The 21,435-nt window shown below is 59.9% G+C and overlaps 1 protein-coding gene across 2 annotated transcripts in view; it reads right to left on the bottom strand.

Annotated features, from left to right (window-relative positions):
- Nucleotides 1-396: 396 nt before the first annotated feature.
- Nucleotides 397-21,435, bottom strand: part of LOC122474520 (translation initiation factor IF-2-like) — a 32,056-nt gene continuing 11,017 nt past the window's right edge. The window contains exons 2-3 of one of the 2 annotated variants that reach the window (XR_006294924.1): nucleotides 4,297-4,546; nucleotides 397-685 (exon numbers count right to left, since the gene is read on the bottom strand). Coding sequence is in view for 1 of the 2 variants with exons in the window: in XM_043565427.1 (XP_043421362.1) it covers nucleotides 3,608-3,993; nucleotides 4,297-4,546 (636 nt within the window). In the remaining variant the exon portion in view is untranslated. Of the gene's footprint in view, nucleotides 686-3,478; nucleotides 3,994-4,296; nucleotides 4,547-21,435 lie in introns of those variants that run through there. The other variant, XM_043565427.1, reaches the window with a different exon arrangement.

The following is a 21,435-nucleotide window of genomic DNA, read 5'->3' as shown; positions in this document are numbered from 1 at the left end:
CCTCCCTGAACGCCCATCCGACTGGTGAACACGTGGAGATAGCAGAGAGTGTGACATGCTCGGTTACTGTCACGGGGGCCCGAGTGTGCACGGGCACTGGCTTCGAGGGTCCCAACAGACCAGGTTCGGCCACTCACCGCTGACAAAAGCCAAGGGCAGAGAGACACAGGAAAGGGTGGTGACTCAAGAAGGATCCATTTTGGTGAGGCCGGTGCTGGGAAGACAGGGGGCTGACATCTCAAGGTGCTGCAGACAGTCCTGGTGGTGGTTCTCTCTCTCTCTTTTTCTTTCTTTTTTTAATTTTTTTTATGTGTATTTATTTTTGAGACAGGAGAGACAGAGTGTGAGCAGGGGAGGGGCAGAGAGAGGGAGACACAGAATCGGAAGCAGGATCCAGGCTCGGAGCTGTTAGTACAGAGCCTGATGCGGGGCTCGAACTCACAAGCTGCGAGATCATGACAGGTGCCCCCCCCCCCTTGTGAAGTTTTATTTGATTCCTAGGATTTTACATGAGGACAATCTAGGACAATGGTCATGGGTGCTTGAGGTGGACAGTGAAGGTCGGGTCGATCGCTGTCTTGGGGTCAATCCCGCGGGGTCTTGCTGACGTCAGGGACGTCCGTCCCTGTTGCTTAAGGGTTAGTTTGGCTGCCCTCAGGGTCTTTGGCTGGCGTTACGAGATGAGCTGGGAGGAAGGACCCGATCGGTCAGGAAGCACAGATGATGGGCAGAGAGCAGGGGGGCTCCGAGCCTCCGCCGCACCTTGCCCCGTGCTCCCCATCCTTTCCGCCCGGCTGGTCCCGAGTGCTGTCCTGTGTGACAAACGGGCGATCTAGGAGGTGACAGGCTTGTCTGAGTTCTCTGAGCCGCTCCAACATTATTCGAACCGGAGGGCAGGGTTGTGGGAACCTCCTCTCTATAACTTAGAGATGTGGGCGACCTCTCTGCCCGGCCGCTGAGGGACCCCTGAGTTGGCCGCACAGAGACTCCAGGGGCCACACACAACAAAGGAAACAGACCTCACGCGGCTCAGACAAGTCACAGCCCCGAAAAGCAAACAGTAGCAGCTTCACAGAGCAGCAATGATGAGGCTCGGGGAGCGGGGGCTGCAGAACTGAACGGTGGGCGGGTCGCCAACCTTCCATTGGAGCCAAGCCCCGCCCCTGCAGGGCCGGTCCTGGTGGCTGCCAGATGTTCCACCTGCTTCTCCGCGACTCCACAACCGGCCGGACACAGCGACGTCACAACGTGGGTCAGAAACACAAACATCTCAGGGCATCCACCACCACCTGAACTATTGTCCATTTTTGTAACTTGAGGTGGGCAGAGAGACTGGGGGCAAGGCCTTGAAGAGGGTGGTTCCTGGCCCAGACTTTGTGTTTGGGGGTCAACGCCATGCAGACGGGCCTTTGCTGGGCCCGAGGAGGGGACAGGTATGGGGACCCCAGCCGCAGGCACTGCTGTCCCGGTGATGCCACCTCAGGGCGCCCGGGTCCACCTGCCCCTTGGGGAGCACTTGCGACCCTCCGCTCTGCCTGAGGGCTCTGTCCTGCCCCAGAGGCACCTCCTCTCCTGCCAGCCAGGGCCACGTGCCCCAGGGAGCGCGGGTACCCCGACGGCGCTGGGGACAGAGCCAGTCTGGTTAGGACACCGTCTCCCAGAAGCCCTGAGCTCCAGGCCACCACGGTGCTCCCCTTCCTCCTCCAGGCTGCGTGGGCCCAAGGCCTCCTCTGCTCAGGGACCACCCTCTGTCCAGGCTCCACACGCTGACACTTGGGGCAGGTCGTCTGGACCTTCTGGACTCGTGTTTCCTTGCCGGGAACATGGGCAGAGGCCTCCCTCCCAGACTCGCCAGAGGGAACACGGCCAGGAACATTCAGACCATGCCAAGGAAGATGCCACGTGGGGGACCCCGTTGGGTCGTGCAAACCGATGAGGTCACGGCGGTCGGCACACGGCACGCACCTGAGATCCCCGGCTGAATTACGGAAAGAGGGAGGGAAGGTGGGAGGGATGGAGGGAGGGAGTGAAACCACAGAAACGGGGTCCACACCAGGTCAGGACAGAGGGCGTCACAGCTCAGGCCCTGGAAGGGGGCACGGGACACGTCCTTCTGTCCCTCCAGTGCTGACCTTCCTCCACGTGGGACCTGCTGACCTCCTGGATCATTTCTACCTCCTCCGCAAACAACGCTGAGTGTTCCCAGAAGGGGGACAGCGGGCAGGGGCCAAGGAGGGGCTTCCGGAATCCTGTTCCCTGGGAGACTCTGGGACAGCCTTCCAGGTGGCCCCTTTATTCCTGCAGGCACCAGGCCACGATTCCACCTCATGTCTCAGGGAATGTGACAACCCATCTAGAAGGCCCGTTACGTCCCCATGTCACAGATGGGGGCACTGAGGCTAATAGCACAGCCTGGGTCACTAGTAAGACGAACTGGGTCAGGAAGCCCATCTCCTTGACTTTGGATTGTGTACCCACAGGCGTGCATCTTGGCGTCCTGGGGCTCGCGGTCCCTCCTCCTGGGGGATCTCACCACCCGCCGAGGGCCCCCCCGCACTGATCTCAGGGGAGCAGAGCTGACCAACCTGCCTGGGGCCAGGCATGGGTCTGGGGAAGGGCCGACTGGGGCTCTGTGGGCTCTCCCAGTACTGGGCCAGCCGGTCCCCTGCAGGAATAGGACTTCTCGCTGGGGATCTGCTGGGGCCTCAGCTTCCTCACGTTGTCACCTGGGCTGCCGGTCCCTAGACCAGAACCTGCCCGTCTGAAGGTGACCACCGGTGCCTCCCTCGGGTTTCACTTGCCCGAGTCCCTCCCCGGGACGACCCGCATCTCTGACGCCTGCTCCCTTGGGGGTCGCCTCACCTTGGACTGGGACAGGTCTGGCCTCCATCCCGGGGAACGCACTGGCTTTGGCACATTATTTGGCCCAGAGGCCTGTGAACTGTTCTGGCCCTGGGTCGTGAGGGATGCTCTCCCCTCTGTGGTGTGACCGTCCGGCCTTCTGCATCTCCCGGTTTCTGTTTGGGCCACGGGAGGACCAGCCGTGTCCTGTCTGGCTTCAGGCTGTGGTGTCACAGCACGCACAGGAGTCTCCACCCCGAGACCATGCCCATTGTCACCGAAGGGGCCTCCATATTCCCACCTAATCCTTAATCCATTGTGATTTCAATATCAAACGAGAAAAAGTCTATTTCAAACGACCCAAAGTACAAAAATGAATCTGTCCCATCTGAAAAGTCGGTGCGGACCCAAAGGTATCTCTTACAAGATTCCACTTGAAGGAAACCTCCAGACTAGGTAACGAAACACGGAGAGAAAGCAGACTGGGGGTTCCCAGGGGCTGGAGGGGGCACGAAAGGGGAGTGAGGTCTCTGGGTACACGGTGGCCCTTGGGGATCGAGATATTCTGCAGCAAAATTCTGTGGCGAGGTTCACAGCGTTGTGAGTGTACCCAGTGCTCAGGAATTGCACAACGTAAAATAAATAAAACATTTTATTTAAGGTTAATATAGATTATAACTAATGAACAAATAACATAACAGCTAAAAAATAGAAGAGAAAAAGGATAAGGGAGAAGAGGAAGAGACATTTTGGTGGGGGGTCGGGGTCAGGGATTGGAGAATGCATTTGAAATAAAATATAATAAACAAAAAATGAAATAAGATAAAAAAAGCACCCTGTATAGGTCTTCAACCCCTTGATTTTTGGCCGACATCCATGTGGGATCAAGGGCAGTGGCAGGGGCGGGGAAAAGGGCGATGGCAGGAGCAGTGTTGGGAGCAAAAGCGGGAACAGTGGAACCAGCAGAAGCAGGACCCAGCTGACTCTGCTCAGGTGCCCGCTGTCCCCGCACAGGTCCCAGGTCACCTGCTGGCTCCCGGGCCCCTGCAGGAGTCGCTCCAGATACCTCGCCTGCCTGCAGATACGCCGAGGCCCCTGATGCCTTTGGGCCGGGCTCTGGAGCCGACCCGGCTTTTGCTCCTGCACCGGACTCTTGAGAAGAAAACAGAGCGATGGTTGCAGCGGCTCCAAGGCCTCAGGGTGAGAGGAGGGAAGGTCCCCCACCCCACCCAGCGCCGGCCTCTCCAGGGACCTTTGCAGAGACACAACTCACCCCGGAGCCTCCCCCAGAAGCCGCAACCAGGAACCCGCACGAGGACCTCTGCACCCTGCAGTCCGCAGCCCGGGGCTCTCAGTCCGCTCCTGGCCCCACACCAGCCCGCGGGGGCTCCTCCAGGGTGGCCCAGCACCACCCGGGCCCCGTGCACCCCCATCGCCCACCCCCAGCCTTCTCACCCTCGGGCTCTGACTCCGGGGACTCCAAGTACTGGTCCCAGGACCGGTGAACGAAGACCTTACGGCGGGGCCGGGGCGCTGGAGGAGGCCTTCCCAGGCCAACTCCAGGCTCTGCTTCCCAAAACCTCCCTGCAGCCACTCTCTCCACGGGTCCAGGGTGGCCCTCCTGGGCGACGGGGCACACACACAACTCTGTAGGGCGGGCGAATCCAGATTCCGCCAATCGTTTCCCGATTTCATCGGTTGATTTCTGTAAAGACAGTGACCCGCTGACGGCCCGGAGACATCACAGCCCCGTCCGGCCACCTCAGTGTCCTTCTGCCCTCTTTCCCTGCAGCTCTCAGATCGGACACAGACCTGAGTGTGCACAGACCTGCACCCGGAGCACAGTGACATCCACCTACAGGGCTGGGGATGAACGTTGGGACAAGAGGGCCACCCCAGCACACCCTGTGCCTCCTAGCCAGCCTTGACCTGGGGTGTGAGCATGACCCACCCACCAGGCATCTGACCCCTTCATCAGCCTGCTCCTGCTCAGGTGGGCCCTCCACACACGACCCCTCCTTACACACACACACACATACACACGGGAGGGGACGTGGGGCCACACAGGTCAGATCAGAGCGGTGTCGGGCTGGACTGGATGTCTCTGGGTCTCCTGTGTTACCTTTGGGTCCCTGCGAGCTAGAGACCTGAGGCATCCTGTGTACGACCTGACCCACTGTCTCCAGGGTCGGGAAGGGTCGCGGCCACGGGCTCCCCTGAGCCGGCAGCCGCGGGACACGGGCACACAACAGGAGAACATGTTCGTCAGGCGAAGGTATCCCAACGAATGAGCCCAGTCGGGCGCTGTCTCCAGAATGTGGGTGCCTGGTGACCCGGGTTCCGAGTTCTGTTGGGGTCTGTTACCAGGGAGGTGAGGTCACTTCCTGGGGTCCCCTTACCCGGCTTCCTGCTCCTACAAGAGCCCCTCCCAGGCTGCAAAGGGGCTCCCCTCCACCCCATGCCCTGTCCCTACAGTGACACCAACACAGCCCAGACACATCCCCGTGAGGCCTGGTGCGGCCGGTGCCGCTGCTTTGGGCCCACGGAGCTGGGTTCAGACCTGGGTTTTCCCCCTGACCAGTGCTGGGACCCTGCATTGTGCCTCCCGGGGTCCCCGGTCACCCGTCTGCACAGTGGGGTCCTTGTGGCATCTACTCGTAGGGGCGCCATCAGGGAGACACCTGTAGACACGTCCCATGCCTGCTATCCCATGAGGCTCGTGGGCACACGTGATCGTGGAAGGATGAGGAAGGGGTGGGCCTGGCACGGACACACTCACGCGGGCCTGGGTCTTCTCTGGGTCCAGGCACAGCCACCCCTCCTGCCTGGGTCCCAGGCCCGGGGGAAGGTGGAGGTGAACTCGTTCACAGCCTGTGCCCTCCGGACATGCACTCCAGGGGCCCCATTACATTTGGGCTCAGGTCCCAGTGCCTGGTCTGGGCCTACGTGATGGGCGGTCCCCACTGTGGCTCCCCGCCTTCCCGAATCCTGGTCCCACGTGCTTCTGTCAACCCCTCCCCTCCCGGGTGGACGGCCCGTGTGACCGGGTTCTAAGGGCTAGAATATGATGACTGAGTGTCATTTCTGGGACGATTCATGGAATTTCTGGTTTCCTCTCTCGTGGGTCCATTCTCTGTCTCTGCCTCGGGCTCTGTCTGTCTCTGTGTGTCTCATAGGCACAGGTCCTGTGGGCTCCAGGGTCCAGGTGACAACCCTCAGAAGCCTCCCTTGTGGCCCATGTCCCTCCCCAGGCCCGGTGCCCAGCTCCCTCATGAGGCCTCCTCGGCCCAGCCAGGGCACTGCCTGGGGAACTACTTCCTAATGAGGGCCCAAGGCTCCATCAAGGACGGTCTTGACCTCGGTCCCCACACCAGGGGCTGCTGCTCAGCCACGTGCTGCAAACCCAGGTCCTCGGTCCTCCAAGCCCCCAGGCTGCCCTCTGCTCGGAAGGACCTTGAGGGAGTAGGAAGCATTTTCCCAGGAGGGGAGAACAGAGGGCCAGGAAAGAAGATCCCAGGACACAGAGTCGTCTATGAGCCTGTGGGACCCTTGGGACACTGTCGACGCAGCCCAGTTTAGGAGGAGGAAGCTGAGTCCTTCTGTGCCGTAGCCCCGTCCACACTTCCTAGCTCCAGGGACCCAGCGTGGTGAACACAGGACCCCAGACCCCGTCCTCCCCTAGTTCCTGGCAATCCCCCCGGACACCTTGGGGACCCCCTGACCCTCAACGGGCACATCTGCCCTCCCTATGTGGTGGGTGCTGGGCTATTGCCAGGAATCCTGATGTCCCTGCCCCATGGCCCGACTGCCTCCAGCTTTTCTCTTCTTTCCCCCTATTACCCACGCCCTCCCAGTGTGGACTCCCCTCTGATCTCCAGTGGGACAGTCAGAATATGTGTGTGTGTGTGTCTGTGTGTGTGTGTGTGTGTGTGTGTGCACGCCTTTCTGGAGATGCCCAGAGGTCACAGCCTCACAGGGACGGGGTGGATAGGGACCCCCGAGCATCTCAGGGGCTCTCATTCCCAGGGGAACCCCATGGGGGGTAGAGGCTGGCCTAGGACTGGAGACCAGCCCTGCTCCTTGGACCCTGCACACCTCACTTGTCCTGGGCCAGATTTTGCCATTCCTCAGGGTCCCTCTGTCCCTGGGGGTCAGACGGGGAAGTGCATCAGTGTGTCCACGGCCCAGGCTCGCCCCCAGGGGTAGGTGGAGGGGAGGTGCCTCAGGTACACAGGCCTCCCTCCACAGGGTCGGATGGGTTGTGCGGAGGCCAGGTGTGGCCAGGGACCCGCACTCAGCACCTGTAGATGATCCAGACGGACCGGTGATGTGCATGAATCGAACCGTTCCCCACCTGGCTGGTCACCCATGTTCCCACCTCTGCCAACTGCTCTGGGAACCAAACCTCTCCTGAGCCTCAGAACCACGCCCGCCCCTGCCAGGCAGGCCTCAGGGTGCGAGGCAAGGTGGGTTGGACATCTGGGGACACGATGGCCAGTGACTACGCCCACCCCACCCAGCTGGCCTGGACCGCAGACTCCACCCCGGGGTCCAGGTGCATGGACCCTGGGGCATGGCTGGGCCAGGGCTCCTGGAGGCAGCAGTGGAGGCCGACTCAGGGCCGGGAGAAGTCGGTCCGCCCCTTGCCCTTCTCCTTTCCTCCTTCCGCCTTGTCTTCCTGGCAGGACGTTGGACACGGTTCCAGCCTGTGCCTGGCTGCAGCCCTGTGAGGAGTCCTCCTGCTCAGCCCAGACCCTGGTGTGTGCCGACCCCTAGGGCATCTGGGCCCCAGCTGCCGGGCAGGCTTGGGGATAGAGACCACAATGTGGCTCCTGGTAGCTCACAGGTGTCCCTGTGTCCTGTAGCTAGACCTGTCCTACCAGCTGGACTCCCTCCTGGTCGGCCAGCAATATCTGTGGCCAAGAGGAACAGGCCACTGTCAAGGTCTGGGAAGAATGAGTGGCCAGGCAGAAGGGGAATGCTCGTCCTCGTCTTGGGGGTCCCTGCCCGGGCTGGCGGGGGCTCCGGAGGTGGTATTCCAGCTCTCTGCTGACCAGCCCTGTGCCCAGAAACAGCTGCCTCCCTTCTCTGGGCCTCACTCTCCTGCTCTGTGAAATGGGTGATGCAGAGCGATCACTCCCATGGCAGGAACAAGGCAGGTACCGGTGACAGATGCAGCACCGTACAGGACCTGGATTGTAGACCGCAGTGGGGAAGGGGGGAGGGGACGCCAGTGAGGCCTGGCCCCAAAGCCATCCAGCCTTTCCATGCAGCCACCAGGGCCTGGCATGGCCCCAGGAGCGGTGGCCGACCAGACTCCTGACACAGGTCCCTGTGGCCTCTTTCTCAGCAGTGGGGACCCGGGGGCGGGGACACCCAGGGTGCAGGGGTGCTCGGGGCAGCTCCTCCCTTGGAGGGAAAGAGAACAATGGAGACAGAGAACAATGGAGACGTTCTCTGGGGTCCCCCCAGGCCAGGAGAAATGGGAGGAGCGCTCCCCCAGCCCAGAGAGCTCTTCCCCGTGACGATTTCCCTGGCGATGGTAGGGGGTCAGCAGGTTATACTGGCTGTGACTCTGCACTTGAATGTGTGAGCCCCCAACTTCACCATATACACTGAAAGGCGGTTTCATTGAAAACTCGGCAGGAACATGCTTCGGCAACTTGTGAGTCTCAGTTTGGAGCCCCGTCCCTGCCAGAGTCCCCAGGGCCGTTCTGTCCTCCCAGTCCCTCTCAGAGACCCCAGGGCCCGCGCTGTCCTCCCATTCACCCCCAGAGACCCCAGGGTCCAGGATGTCCTCCCGGTCCCTCCCGAAGACACCAGGTCCCTGGCTGTCCTCCCGGTCCCACCCGGAGATCCCAGGGCCCTGGCGGTCCTCCCCGTCCCTCCCGGAGACCCCAGGGCCCTGGCTGTCCTCCCGGTCCCTCCCGGAGACCCCAGGGCCCGGGCTCTCCTCCTGGTCCTTCCCAGAGACATCAGGCGTCAGCTTAGCCTCAGCCTCCACACGCCCCAGGGCTGCCTTGGGCGCTCACGAGCTCTGTCTCTCAGGGTCCGCAAGCACAGCTCCTCACTACCCCTGTCCCCCCAACCGGCGGACGAGACCGCATCACCGGTGCCGGCCTGGACGTGAGGATCAGCAGCTTGGACGAGAGCATCCGCCGAGCTGCCAGGGGGAACGTCCCTTGGCTCCTCTCCGAGACCACCGAGGTACAGACCTCACTTGAACAACTCCTCTGACAGGAGATCATCTCTGGACCTGCCGGGGAATCCAGCCCCGGGAGGAGACGACGGCCTGCTCTGCTCTACAGAGGAGGAGACTGAGGCAGCATCATCCTCCCAGGCCAGTGCTTGGGAATCCATGCTTGCCTGGGGGCAAATACCAAGCCCGCGAGCTCCCTCCAGATCTAGGATGCCATGGCTCTGACGACACTGCCTGGTCACGTCCCCTGCACCTGGCAAGCTGTGGTGACCCCCGACTCCTTACCTGACGTCCGAGCCCCGAGTGAACTGGGCCAGATGCCCTCCCCAGGGTGTTCCCCTCCCCCCTCCCTAGTGTTTTCCTCCCCCAGGGAGCCCACCATCCCTGCCCCTCGAGCCCCCTGCTACCACCACCCCGCTCCATGGCTCCCATCCAGAACACCCTCATCTCTAAGGCTGGCTTCAGAGGTCACCTCCTCGGGGTCCTGAGAAAGCCCACGCTTCGGGTCAGAGCGACCCGGGTTCACACCCACAGCGGGGCCACGTCAGAGTCCTGTGACACGCAAGCTCTATGCCAGCTTCTGGGACCTCGGTGCTCTTTTTTGAAGATGGGGTCGGTGGCTCCCACCTCCGGTGGGTGTGTGGGGGATGAAAGCAGGGAGGTGAAGGTGTCCGAAGTGGGGGAGCTTGTGGGGGGATGGGGCTCTCGGGAAGGCAGGGGGAGGAGATGGGGAGGAAGGAAAGGCGGCCTGACCTCTCCCTGCCCAAACTCGTGTCCACCTCCCCCTCCCCCTGCTCAGCCAGGCGCCCGGATGAACAGTAGAGTGGAGTGTGGGGGCCAGGTCAGCAGGGTGGGGGTCTGTCTCACTTCCCTCTTGCCCCCATGTCTCCATACCCACTGCGTCCAGCCGCCCTGCCTGGGTGGAGTGGCCGTGGCCTCAGGCCTAAGAAGATATGAGGGTCACTGAGCGGGCGGTGGAGATCGGATACGTGTGACCCCAGGTGTTGTGGGCTCCTGCCGCGAGGTGGTCCCGTGTGCGCAGTCCCATGGTCCCGGTGCACCTGTGCAGTCTCCACCTGCCTCGACCTTTGCTGGGAGCACCTCCCCGCCCACAAGGCTCCCGCGCCACATCCTGCCCGAAGGTGGGAGCCAGGGGCCACCCTAGCCGGACTGGTGAAGCTCCTCCTCCAAGCGCTCATGGAAGAGTCGGGAAACTGAGGCCAAGAGAGGCAGGGACTGGCCAGGGACCCACCAGGTGAGCAGAGCCTAGAGGGGCTGGGGGAGGTTTCGGGCTCTTAGGCCAGCGCTTCACTTTCCCAGGGGTTTTCGAGGGAATGAGAGCCTCTAAGATCCTGGGGGACCACTGAACCCATCCCATGTGGGGTCCTTTCCTCTGGGCATCCCCGAGTGGGCACAGGTCCACGCAATTGCATGGAAGCACAGTCCCCGCCCCCCAGTAACTAACCACCCGCGTGGGGGTCAAAGGATGAGTGGACCCTGGAGGTGACAGGGGTTGGGGGAGAGAAGAGGTGTGGGGCGGGGACATTGTCTCCAGGGAACATGCCCATGAAGGGAGCCATGCCAGGCCGATGGCCAGGGGATCCTCAAATGCCCCCGTGTGCATCACAGGCACCCTCATTCTAGAGAAGCACCCCACTCAGCCCCTGTGGTTGGAGACTTTCGAATGTGCAACGTGTTCTCATGTTGTGTCCTATTATCTCGAGGCTGTGGTCTCAGGAAAGCCCCCAGGGAGAGCCTTTTCCCACTAGCAGACGGTGGGTCCGGTCTCACCCCCGAAGCCTCTGGTCACGTGCCCGGAGGGACGCAAAGGTGACACCGGGAGGCCAAGGCCTGGCCGGTCTAGCCTGACCCGGCCCTGATCCGACTTGTGAGTCACACGAGCCTCCCTGTGTCAGTGAGTGTGTGTGAGGCTGTGTGTGCTTGTAAGGATGGGACATGGGGGGGAACCTGCCCAGAGCAGGAGCAGACTGATGGGAGGGTCATGACCACACCCCAGGTTAAGGGTGACTGGGAGGGACAGGGTGAGTTGTGTAGAGGTAGAGGACACAGGGACACATTCTGGTGTCTGTCCCCGAGCCCGGCCGGAAGCTGGGGTCCAGGTGCCCTAGTGGTCGGCACACACCAGCGTCTGGGCTGAGCAGGAGGCCATGACCTCAAGGAGACTCCATTCTGCCCTCTCCTGTGTTCTGTGCCAGGCGCACCCTTTCCTCATCCTTCCACAGCCACGTGTGCCCTCGAGCCTCACGGGATAGCAGGCACGGGACATGTCTACAGGTGGCTCCATGATGGCACCCCTACAAGGAGATGCCAGAAGGACCCACTGTGCAGATGGGGAGACTGATGGGCCCCAGGAGGCACGGAGTCTGTGCGGGGTCCCAGCACTGGTCAGGAGGAAAACCCAGGTCTGAACCCAGCTCCGTGGGCCCAAAGCCGTGGCACCGGCCGCACCAGGCCTCACGGGGATGTGTCTGGGCTGTGTTGGTGTCACTGTAGGCACAGGGCATGGGGTGGAGGGGAGCCCTTTGCAGCCTGGGAGGGGCTCTTATAAGAGCAGGAAGCCGGGTAAGGGGACCCCAGGAAGTGACCTCACCTCCCTGGTCACAGAGCCCAATTGAACTCAGAACCCGGGTCACCAGGCACCCACGTTCTGGAGACAGCGCCCGATTGGGCTCATTCGTTGGGACACCTTTGCTTGACGAACATGTTCTCCTGTTGTGTGCCCGTGTCCCGTGGCTGCAGGCTCAGGGGAGCCCGTGGCTGCGACCCTTCCCGACCCTGGAGACAGTGGGTCAGGTCGTGCACAGGACGCCTCAGGTCTCTAGCTCGCAGGGACCCAAAGGTAACACAGGGAGACCCAGAGACATCCAGTCTAGCCCGACACCGCTCTGATCTGACCTGTGCGGCCCCATGTCCCCCCACCCCCGTGTGTGTGTGTGTGTGTGTGTGTGTGTCTGTGCTTAAGGAGGGGTCGTGTGTGGAGGGCCCACCCGAGCAGGTGCAGGCTGATGAAGGGGTCAGATGCCTGGTGGGCGGTCAGGCTCACACTCGGTCAAGGCGTTGGGAGGGACAGGGTGTGCGGGGGTGGCCCTCTTGTCCCCGATGTTCATCCCGAGCCCTGTAGGTGGATGTCACTGTGTCCCAGAGGCAGGTCTGTGCACATTCAGGTCTGTGTCCAATCTGGGAGCCACAGGTGGAGAGGGTGGAAGGACTCTGAGGATGGCCGGGCACGGCTGTGATGTCTCCGGGACAGCCGCGGGTCACTGTCTTTACAGAAATCAACCGATGAAATCGGGAAACGTCTGGCCGAATCCCGATACACCTGCCCTACAGAGTTGTGTGTGTGCCCCGTCGCCCAGGAGGGCCACCCTGGACCGAGGGAGAGAGTGGCTGCAGGGAGATCTTGGGGAGCAGAGCCTGGAGATGACCTGGGAAGGCCTCCTTCACCGCCCTGGCCCCTCCACAGGGTCCTGGTTCACCGGTCCTGGGATGAGGACCCGGAGCCCCCAGAGACAGAGCCAGAGGGTGAGAAGGCTGGGGTGGGAGTGTGTGTTCACGGGGCCCGGGCGGTGCTGGGCCACCCAGGGAGGAGCCCCCGGGGGCTGGTATGGGGCCAGGAGCAGACTGAGAGCCCAGGGCTGCGGCCTGCAGGGGGCAGAGGTCCTGGTGTGGGTCCTGGCCGCGGCTTCTCAGGGAGACTCTGGGTGAGATGTGTCTCTGCAAAGGCCCCTGGAGAAGCCGGCGCTGGGTGGGTGGGGGACCGTCCCTCCTCTCACCCTGAGGCCTTGGAGCCGCTGTAACCATCACTCTGTTTCCTTCTCAAGAGTCCGGGGCAGGAGCAGAAGCCGGTGAGGCTCCAGAGCCCGACCCAAGGGCATCCGGGTCCTCGGCGTCTCTGCAGGCAGGGGTGGAGTCTGGAGCGAATCCTGCAGGGGCTGGAGAGCCAGCACGTGACCTGGTGGCTGTGCTGGGAGAGCGGGCACCTGAGCAGAGTCAGCTGGTTCCTGCTTCTGCTCCCGACACCGTTCCTGCCACCGCCCTTGTTCCCGTATGGATTCCGACTACAAATCAAGGGCCCAAAGGCCTTCGAGGGGTGTTTATTGTATTTCTAATTGTTGCTCCAGTCCCAGTCCCCAACCCCTCCACCAGAATGACTCTTCCTCTTCTCCCTTATCCTTTCTCTCCTCTACCTTTTAGGTGGTACATTATTTGTTCATGGTATGTTTAAAATCCACATTAATCTTCAAAAAAAATTTTCTTTGTTTTACTTTGTGCAATTCCTGAGCACGGGGTACGCTCACGATGCTGTGAACCACATCACAGAATTTTGCTGCAGAATATCTCGGTCCCCAAGGGTCACCGTGTACCCGGAGCCCTCACTCCCCATTCGTGCCCCTGCCAGCCCCTGGGAACCCCCAGTCTGCTTTCTCTCCATGTTCTGTTACCTACTCTGGAGGTTTCCTTCAAGTGGAATCTTGTAAGAGATACCTTTGGGTCCGCACCAACTTTTCAGATGGGACAGATTCATTTTTGTACTTTGTGGACGTTTGAAATAGACTTTTTCTCCTTTGATATTGAAATCACAATGGATTAAAGATTAGGGGGGAAAAAGAGGCCCCTTCGGTGACAATGGTCTCCGGGTGGAGACCCCTGTTTGTGCCGTGACACCACAGCCTGACACCAGAGAGGACACGGCTGGTCCTCCCGTGGCCCAAACAGAAACCGGGAGATGCAGAAGGCTGGACAGTCACATCACAGAGGGGAGAGCATCCCTCACGACCCAGGGCCAGAACGGTTCACAGGCCTGTGGGCCAAATAATGCTCAAATCAGTGCGTTCCCTGGAATGGAGGCCAGACCTGTCCCAGTCCAAGGGGAGGCAGCCCCCATGGGAGCAGGCGTCAGAGATGCGGGGCGTCCCGGGGAGGGACTCGGGCAAGTGAGAGCCAAGGGACGCAGTGCTGGTCACCTTCAGACAGGCAGGTTTCTGGTCTGGGGACCCGCAGCCCAGGTGACAATGTGACGAAGCACAGGCCCCAGCCTATCCACAGCGAGAAGAGTGACCGGCACCCCTCTCTGGGACAACAGAGCTCAGCTCCCATCCACAGCCTCAGGCGCGGACCCTCCCCCAGCAGGGCTCACACCAGGACCACGGAGAAACTCTGGTGCAGCGTGTGGGGTGAGGCGGGTGCCAGGTGTGTGCTCTTCCCGAACCAGCTTTCCCCAGGGCTGAGTGCTGGCCACTCAAGTCTCTTCCTCTGCATCCTGTGTCCCCACATCAGAATTTCCAAATCGCCCAGGCCCTGGAACATGGGCCGTTTCTGAGTTTTCACTCCCAGCTTCCTCAAGGGATCAACCGTGTCCATAAATCTCTCCTTTTTCAGGACACAAGCCATCAAGTGGAGTTTCTGGGTCACATTTTATATCATTTGTCAGGTACAAGCCTCGGCTTTCAGCCTCCACGATCTCCTGGGCCACTGAGAGCCTTGCTTGGGAAAACAGGGGTGCAGAGCCCCAGGGACTATGATCTCCAGGAGGGATCGGGCAGGCGAGCTCTGAGTGGAGTGACCAGGGTACCTGGGGTGGCCGGCCCAGCAAGGACCGTCCTGACCCCGGCCCCATACTGGCCCCCACGACGGTGGCCTTGACAAAGAAGGAGCGGACGCTCGTATGGGTAGTTCCACAGCTGGTGCTGGAGCTGCTCTGGCTCGAACGGGGGCTCTAATCCCGGAACTGGCCCCAGGGCTGAAGCTGGAGCTGGCCCCATGTCTGCAGCTGGGGCAAGAGGTGGTGCTGGACCTGGCTGCAGCTCTAGGGAAGGTGCTAGAGCGGCAGGCACCTCCAGAGAGGACCCAGACCTGCTTCTGCAGCCGGATATAGCTCTGGAGCTGAAGCTAGAGCTTCTGCTGTAGACTCTGGCTCTGGCTCTGGCTCCCGAGTGGGTGCTGAAGCGGCTTCAGCTTTGGCCCTGGAACTGCAGCTGGCTGTGCAGCCAGTGTGAGCGACACAGCTGGTGCCAGAGTCCCGGGGGATCCAATCCCAGAACCGCTGCGAGAGCTGTCCATGGTGCTGGAGCTGCTCTGGTTCGGAGCTGGCTCTCGTCGCGGCTGCTATGCTGGACCCGGTGCCGGGGGCCCGGCTTGCATCGCCAGTCCTAGATCTGGCCCTCCGGCTGGTGGGGAAACCGGCGGGGGAGCTGGTCGGAGCCCCGGCGTTGGCTCCACCTGTGGAACCGGTGTCCGAGCGGACGCTGACACCAGAGCCAGCACTAGAGTGGACATGGGCGGTGATGGAGCTGGTGCCAGAGCAGGACGTGACTGGGATGTCGGCGCCGGAGCTGGTTCTTTGTCCGGAGGTGGCATCGGCTCTGCGTCTACCACTGGTGCCCAAGGCAGCTTTCGCTCTGGAGTTGGCGCAGCAGCCGGCATTTGCGGGGGCTTCTGCTCCGGACCCGGAATGAGAACTGCTGCTGTTGCAGGCTCTGACCCTGAACTCGGTCCTGACTCTAATTCTGGAGCCGATGCTGGAGCCGATGCTGGAGCCGATGCTGGAGCTGGCTCTTCCTTGCAACCTGGCACCGACGCTACATGGCCTCGAGCAGCTTATCTCTCTAACGTGGGCACTGGTACGACCACTGGGGCTGACACTGCAGTTGGCGAGAGAGCGGCCGCTGCCTCTGGAGGCAGCGCTATAATGGCATCGAGCCAGGGCTGGAGGTGGGAGAACACCGACCCTGACCTTGGACCTGGCACCAGAGCCAAAGCTGAAGCGGCCTCGATCTCAGCAGTTGAATCAGTGCCGGACCTGGAGTTGACTCGAGCTGGGAAGGGGCTTGACCTCTGGCTCTGGAGCTGGTTCTGGCTCTAGTTCTGAGCTGGTGACAGAACCGGCTGTGGCAGTGGCTCAGACGCAGAGGCCAGGGCTCAGACCGACTCTGAGTCTGGCGCTTCGGTGGGAGCTGGCTGGCTCTGCAGGTCTCTCAAGCTCTTGAGCCGGTGCCGGAGCTGGCTCTAGGGCGGGATCTGGCGCTGAGGCCACTTCCAGTGCTGATGCTGGCTCTGGAGACGGTTCCAGCCCTAGAGATGCCTGTAGCTCTAGTCGTGCTGCCGGGAGCGATGAGGACCAGGTCTAGTTCACTCCTGCCTTGTCCGTTGCTCTGGAATGTACGTCGGTCCGACCCAGACTCCAGAGCTGGCTGGTGCCGGACCTGGCAAGTCGGTTGACGACAGAGCTGCCTCTGTCTCTGCAGCCGGTGATACCGCGGGTGCCTGTGCTGGTTGCAGCCCTTCCGCTGGTCCTGGAGCCGGTGCTGGAGCTGGCTGTGGTTCCGGGGCTCTCACGTGAGCTGATGTTAGAACAACGGCTCTGGACTTGACACTGGATCAGGTGGGAGAGCCGGCCCGCGCTCCGTGGCTGCCGCTCTGTCTGCTGCTGGGCTTGTGCCGGAGAGGGCTCTAACTCCGGATTCGGTACCAAAGAGCTGGCCCTGAAGGCGGTGCGAGCTTTGGAGCCGGTGGTCGAGCCGGCACCGTGGTCGGCACTGGTGCCGCAAGAGGACGAAAATTGGCCACGTGAGTGCCTTCCCACGTGCCGTTGCAAAACCAGAAAACGTTCCAGCGCCACGCACAGAAGCCCCAGCCCGAGGATCCACCCCAGGGCGTCTTCCTCACCTGTAGACCGTATGCGTGAATATCAAATACCTCTCTTTTCTTCCCTTCCTTGTCTTCTAATCGTGTAACATAAGATGCATTAATAATGGCTCACTTCACATCATAGGATGTAAGTCACAGGATATCAATGACAAGCGTGGACGTCCCCTGAGAGCTCAGCATCCTCCTCGGGAGAGGATTTGTATGGTTTGAACTGTACGTGGGACAGCTGTGCTACGTTAGGAGGGAGGATGACTGTCTCACTCTCTTTATTTGGAGCTTAACCTGGAGAACCTCAACTACCACAGCACTAAACTGCCTTCCCGTTCCCACTTTAAGAGTCTCTGTCACTTGCGGGCCTTAGAGACCGAGCGCCACGTAGCGTGCAAAGTGCCTCCCCGGTCCAGGCCTCGCGCTGCATACTGGGCTCTGCGGGCACCTCCTGGGAATGCCGAGAAGTGCGTGGCTGATGCTTTCCTGGCTGAGGACACAGGTGACCCCCCAAGCCCTCTTACCTGGAAGAGGCCACATTGTGGGCTCAAGCTGCCGCTCGTGAGACCGGCCAGAAACATCGTCAGCACCCAGACTCCTGGAAGAGAAAAGCGGGCCTCCCGACGTGAGGCCTCAGAAAACAAGCCAGAAACGGTCTTTTCGGAACGTGGACTTCCACAAAGGAAGTCAGTACAGAAGATGCTATATTCCCTCTGACATGCGTGTCGGGTGAGCAGGGGATTTTGCCTCCTGGTCATTACCCGTTAGGACACATGATTGATATGCTCTGTTTCCCGTACAGTTGTCTCCTTTAATGCTAAAAGTTCTCACTCTACAGTCGGGACAGAGAAGAGGAAATTATGGCATACGCATGCCAGAGGCAGCCACCACCTGGAAGATTATCATTACTATTTTGATTTCTAGTTGTCCCTTGTGGGGCGTGTCCTCTGAACGGGCCCACCCCCAGGCACACAGCGGCCCGAACGAGGCTAACCAGGACCCAAGAGCTCCCATCCGGATCTGATGAGCTTCCAGAGAAGTTCTGTGTGTTTGTGTGAGGGAGAAAGACAGAAGAAGAGGGAAAGCGACACGACTTCGTGGTTTTCAATCTGCTGTAAAATCTGATCGCCACTAAGTACAGAAAACCCTTGACAGAATCCAACACCATTTCGTGATACGAACGCTCAAAGCAGAAACAGAAGGGAACCTCCTGAGCCCTCCTACAGGCCACCTGCGAACAAGCCACAGCTCCTGTCACCCGGAAAGGAGGAAAGACTGGGTCAGGAGCAAGACCCTGAGGTCAGGAGCAAGACAGACGAGGTCCCAAGCCCCGGCTGCAGCCCACCCTGTCCTGGAGGTCTCGGCCATGTGGACGAGGCAAGAAAGGGGGATAACAGACATCTAGGTCAGAGGGAATGAAGGAAAGCCGTCTCTACTTGCAAACAACATGTCTGGGTATACAGGAAATCGTACAGAATACACAGAAAATCTTCCGAAGTAATAAAATAGTTCAGCAAGGCTGCAGGATACAAGCACAGTACCAAGAAAGAAATTGTACGAGACAGTAAACTGGTGCAGACGATGCGGAAAGCAGCATGGAAGCTCCTCAAGACACCGAAAATAGAAACACCATGTAACCCGGCAATTCCACTTATGGGTATTTATAGGAAGAAAACGAAACACTCACGCCAAAAGATATCTTACCCCCGCTCTCCAGCATTACTTACAGAGTGAAGACGTGGAAGGCACCCAAGCGTCCACGATGGATGGACGGATAAAGAGGATGTGGGAGTGTGCGCACACAGAAACGTACATATCATAGAATACTAGTCAGTCATAAACAAGGAGGAAACCCGTTTGTGACAACACAAACGAGGATATTATGCTAAGTCAAATAAGTCCGACAGAGAAAAACAAGTATCATATCTCCTTTGTAAGTGGGATCTTAAAAACAGAGCTCAAAGAACTCACATATCGAGCGATCACACCGGTGGTTGCCAGAGGCAGGGGCTAAGGGATGAGCGAACCGGGGAAGGTGGTCGAAAGGTACAATCTGCCGGTGATAAAAGAAATAAGTCTAGGGACGTGATGTGCAGCGTGGTCACTATAGTTAATACTGCATTGCACGTGTGCAAACTGCCAAGGGGTAAATCTGAAAAGTCTCTGTAACAAGAAAACATGTGCAACTACGTGTGCAGATGGACGTTAACAGGACCTGCTGTGTGATCACTCGGCCATACACACAGCTACCCAATCATCGAGGTATATACGGAACTGACTGAATGCCACGCGTCAGTGAAACGAAATCAGGGGCGCCCGGGGGGCCCAGTCGGTTAAGCGGCCGACTTGAGCTCAGCTCATGATCTCACAGTTCGTGGGTTCAAGCCCCGCATCGGGCTCTGCGCTGATGGCTCAGAGCTGGAGCTGCTTCGGATTCCCCGTGTCCCTCTCTCTCTGCCCCTCCCCACTTGCACTCTGTCTTTCTCTCTCTCTCTCAAAAAGAAACACTACAAGTAAGTGTACTGAAAGACGGCATCACGAAGGCTAGAAGGCACCCTACTGAATGGGACAATGAATCGGCTAAGGACATATATCCTAAGAGACTTGCATGTGGAATGCATATTAAATCTTACAACTCAGTAGGAAGAAACTACGCATCCAATTTAAAAATGGGAAATGCAGGGGCGCCTGGGTGGCTCAGTTGGTTGAGCGGCCGACTTCGGCCCAGGTCATGATCTCACAGCTCGTGAGTTCGAGCCCCGCGTCGGGCTCTGTGCTGACCGCTCAGAGCCTGGAGCCTGCTTCTGCTTCTGTGTCTCCCTCTCTCTCTGCCCCTAACCCACTCACATTCTGTCTCTGTCTCTCTCAATAATAAATAAACATTAAAAAAAATTTTTTTTTAATGGGAAATGCAGCTGAGGATACATTTCTCCACAAACGATAAGAAAGTGACCAACAATGTTCCACATCGTTCTTTAGGATGGAAATCCAATCAAGGCCACAATGAGATACAAGTTCACATCCACCGGGACGGCTGTCATTAAAAAGATAGATATTAAGAAGTGTTGGCAAGGATCCGTAGACGTTGGGGTCCTCCTCCTTTGCTGGCAGAAATATAAAGTGATGTAGCCCTTTGGGAGACAGTCTGGCCATTTTTCAAAACGTAAACACGGAGTATCCATATGATCCAGGGATGAAAACCTGTGAAAAGCCTGACTGTGAACATTCACAGCATTGTCACTCACAGTTGCCCAAAGGTAGAAACACCCCCAATGTCCATCGACTGCTGAGTGGATACAGAACACGGCCTATCTACACAATAAAAATGATTTGAAGAACATTATTAGGCTTGAGACCGACTGAACTCCCGGTCCATGCCGCACTCATGGTGAACCTTGACAACATCAGCTGCATTAAAGGAGCCTCCGGAAACCAGCACATCTGCGTTATTCTGTGTACAGAAAAGGCCCAACACAGCCTCCCTAGCTACAGCTGGGCACCTGCTACCAGGTCATTACAGGAAAAATGACCTCAGGTGTGCCCCTGCCCCCAGGCGCCCCGAGGGGGTCGAGGGCAGTGGTGGTGGACGGCGCTCCCCTTGGTGCCGAGGATCCGCCCTCTCACCTGCTGGATGACGGGGGTCCCCGATCCTCCATGGAGGGACGGAGGTCTCCAGCCGGTCCCTTCATACACAAACAAGGACAGTGCAAGACAAAGGCCCGGAGACAGGCAAAGGATCCCCGGGCCCCCGGGGCAGCTGGGCAGTCGAAGGGCACCCAGACCTGCCCCGGCACCGGAAAGTCCTAAGTGGACCCTGGGCACCGACTGAGCCCCGTGCAAGGGCTGCAAACTGTGGGCGGGCACGGGTCGCCCTGCAACAGGTTGCGCACACCCAGTGCGCACGATGAGGCCCCACAGCGGCTGGAGGAACCCTTCCAACACCCCCACGGACGTGCACCACGCGGGAACAGGAGGAGCGGAGTCTCCGTGGCGGGGTGCGCGCCCTCAAGGCTGGGTCCCAGGACGCGACTAAGTGAGGACTGAGGCCCTCCACCTGAGCCCGAGCCTCCCTTCCCCTGCCCCAGGCATGCGTCTCCTCCCCTGCCCTGGCTGGAGGGCCCCAGTCCTGCCCCAGTGTCCCCACCCCTGCCTCCGGCGTCCCCACCCCCTGCCTCCTGCTACCCTCCAGCCCTGCTGAGAGCCCACACTGCCCCCAGGCTGGGTGAGCGATGTGGTTCCACCTCAGGCCCTCAGGGACAGTTGGGAAACAAGCCAGGAAAGGCGGGCACTGGCCCAGGGCAGCTGTAGGAAACACCTGCGCGCTCACTCCTCTGTCCTGGCTGTTACTGGACGTGTGAAATTCTGGAACGAAAGGCTGGGCCAGTTTCAGGTGGAATACAAAACGTAGACACTGCGGGGAGGGCTGAGACCCAGGAAACACAGCAGGTTTCCGGTGGAGATGTGCGTCCCCCAACATCCCCGCCCCTTCCAGGCGGCCCTGCCGCCCCAGACCCTGCACGCCAGCCACGGTGTCTGCCGCCGGGGTGCTGGCCGTGGTCCAGCATCTGCCATGACCCTAATTGTAGAGGACCTTGTTTCAGAAAATCTAGAACAGGGTGTTATGCAGACATCGTGTGTGATACCTTGTTCCAGTTACTGGCATATTTCCTACAGGATGTTAGAAATGAGGAAAAGAACAGTGATGGGCCCGGAGTCACCCCATAATCCCACCGCTGACC

Source organism: Prionailurus bengalensis, chromosome D4 (genome assembly GCF_016509475.1).
Source record: "Prionailurus bengalensis isolate Pbe53 chromosome D4, Fcat_Pben_1.1_paternal_pri, whole genome shotgun sequence".
Taxonomy (NCBI): Eukaryota; Metazoa; Chordata; class Mammalia; order Carnivora; family Felidae; genus Prionailurus; species Prionailurus bengalensis.
Note: the sequence above shows the minus strand (reverse complement) of the source record. Positions and strands in the feature narration are given on the sequence as shown.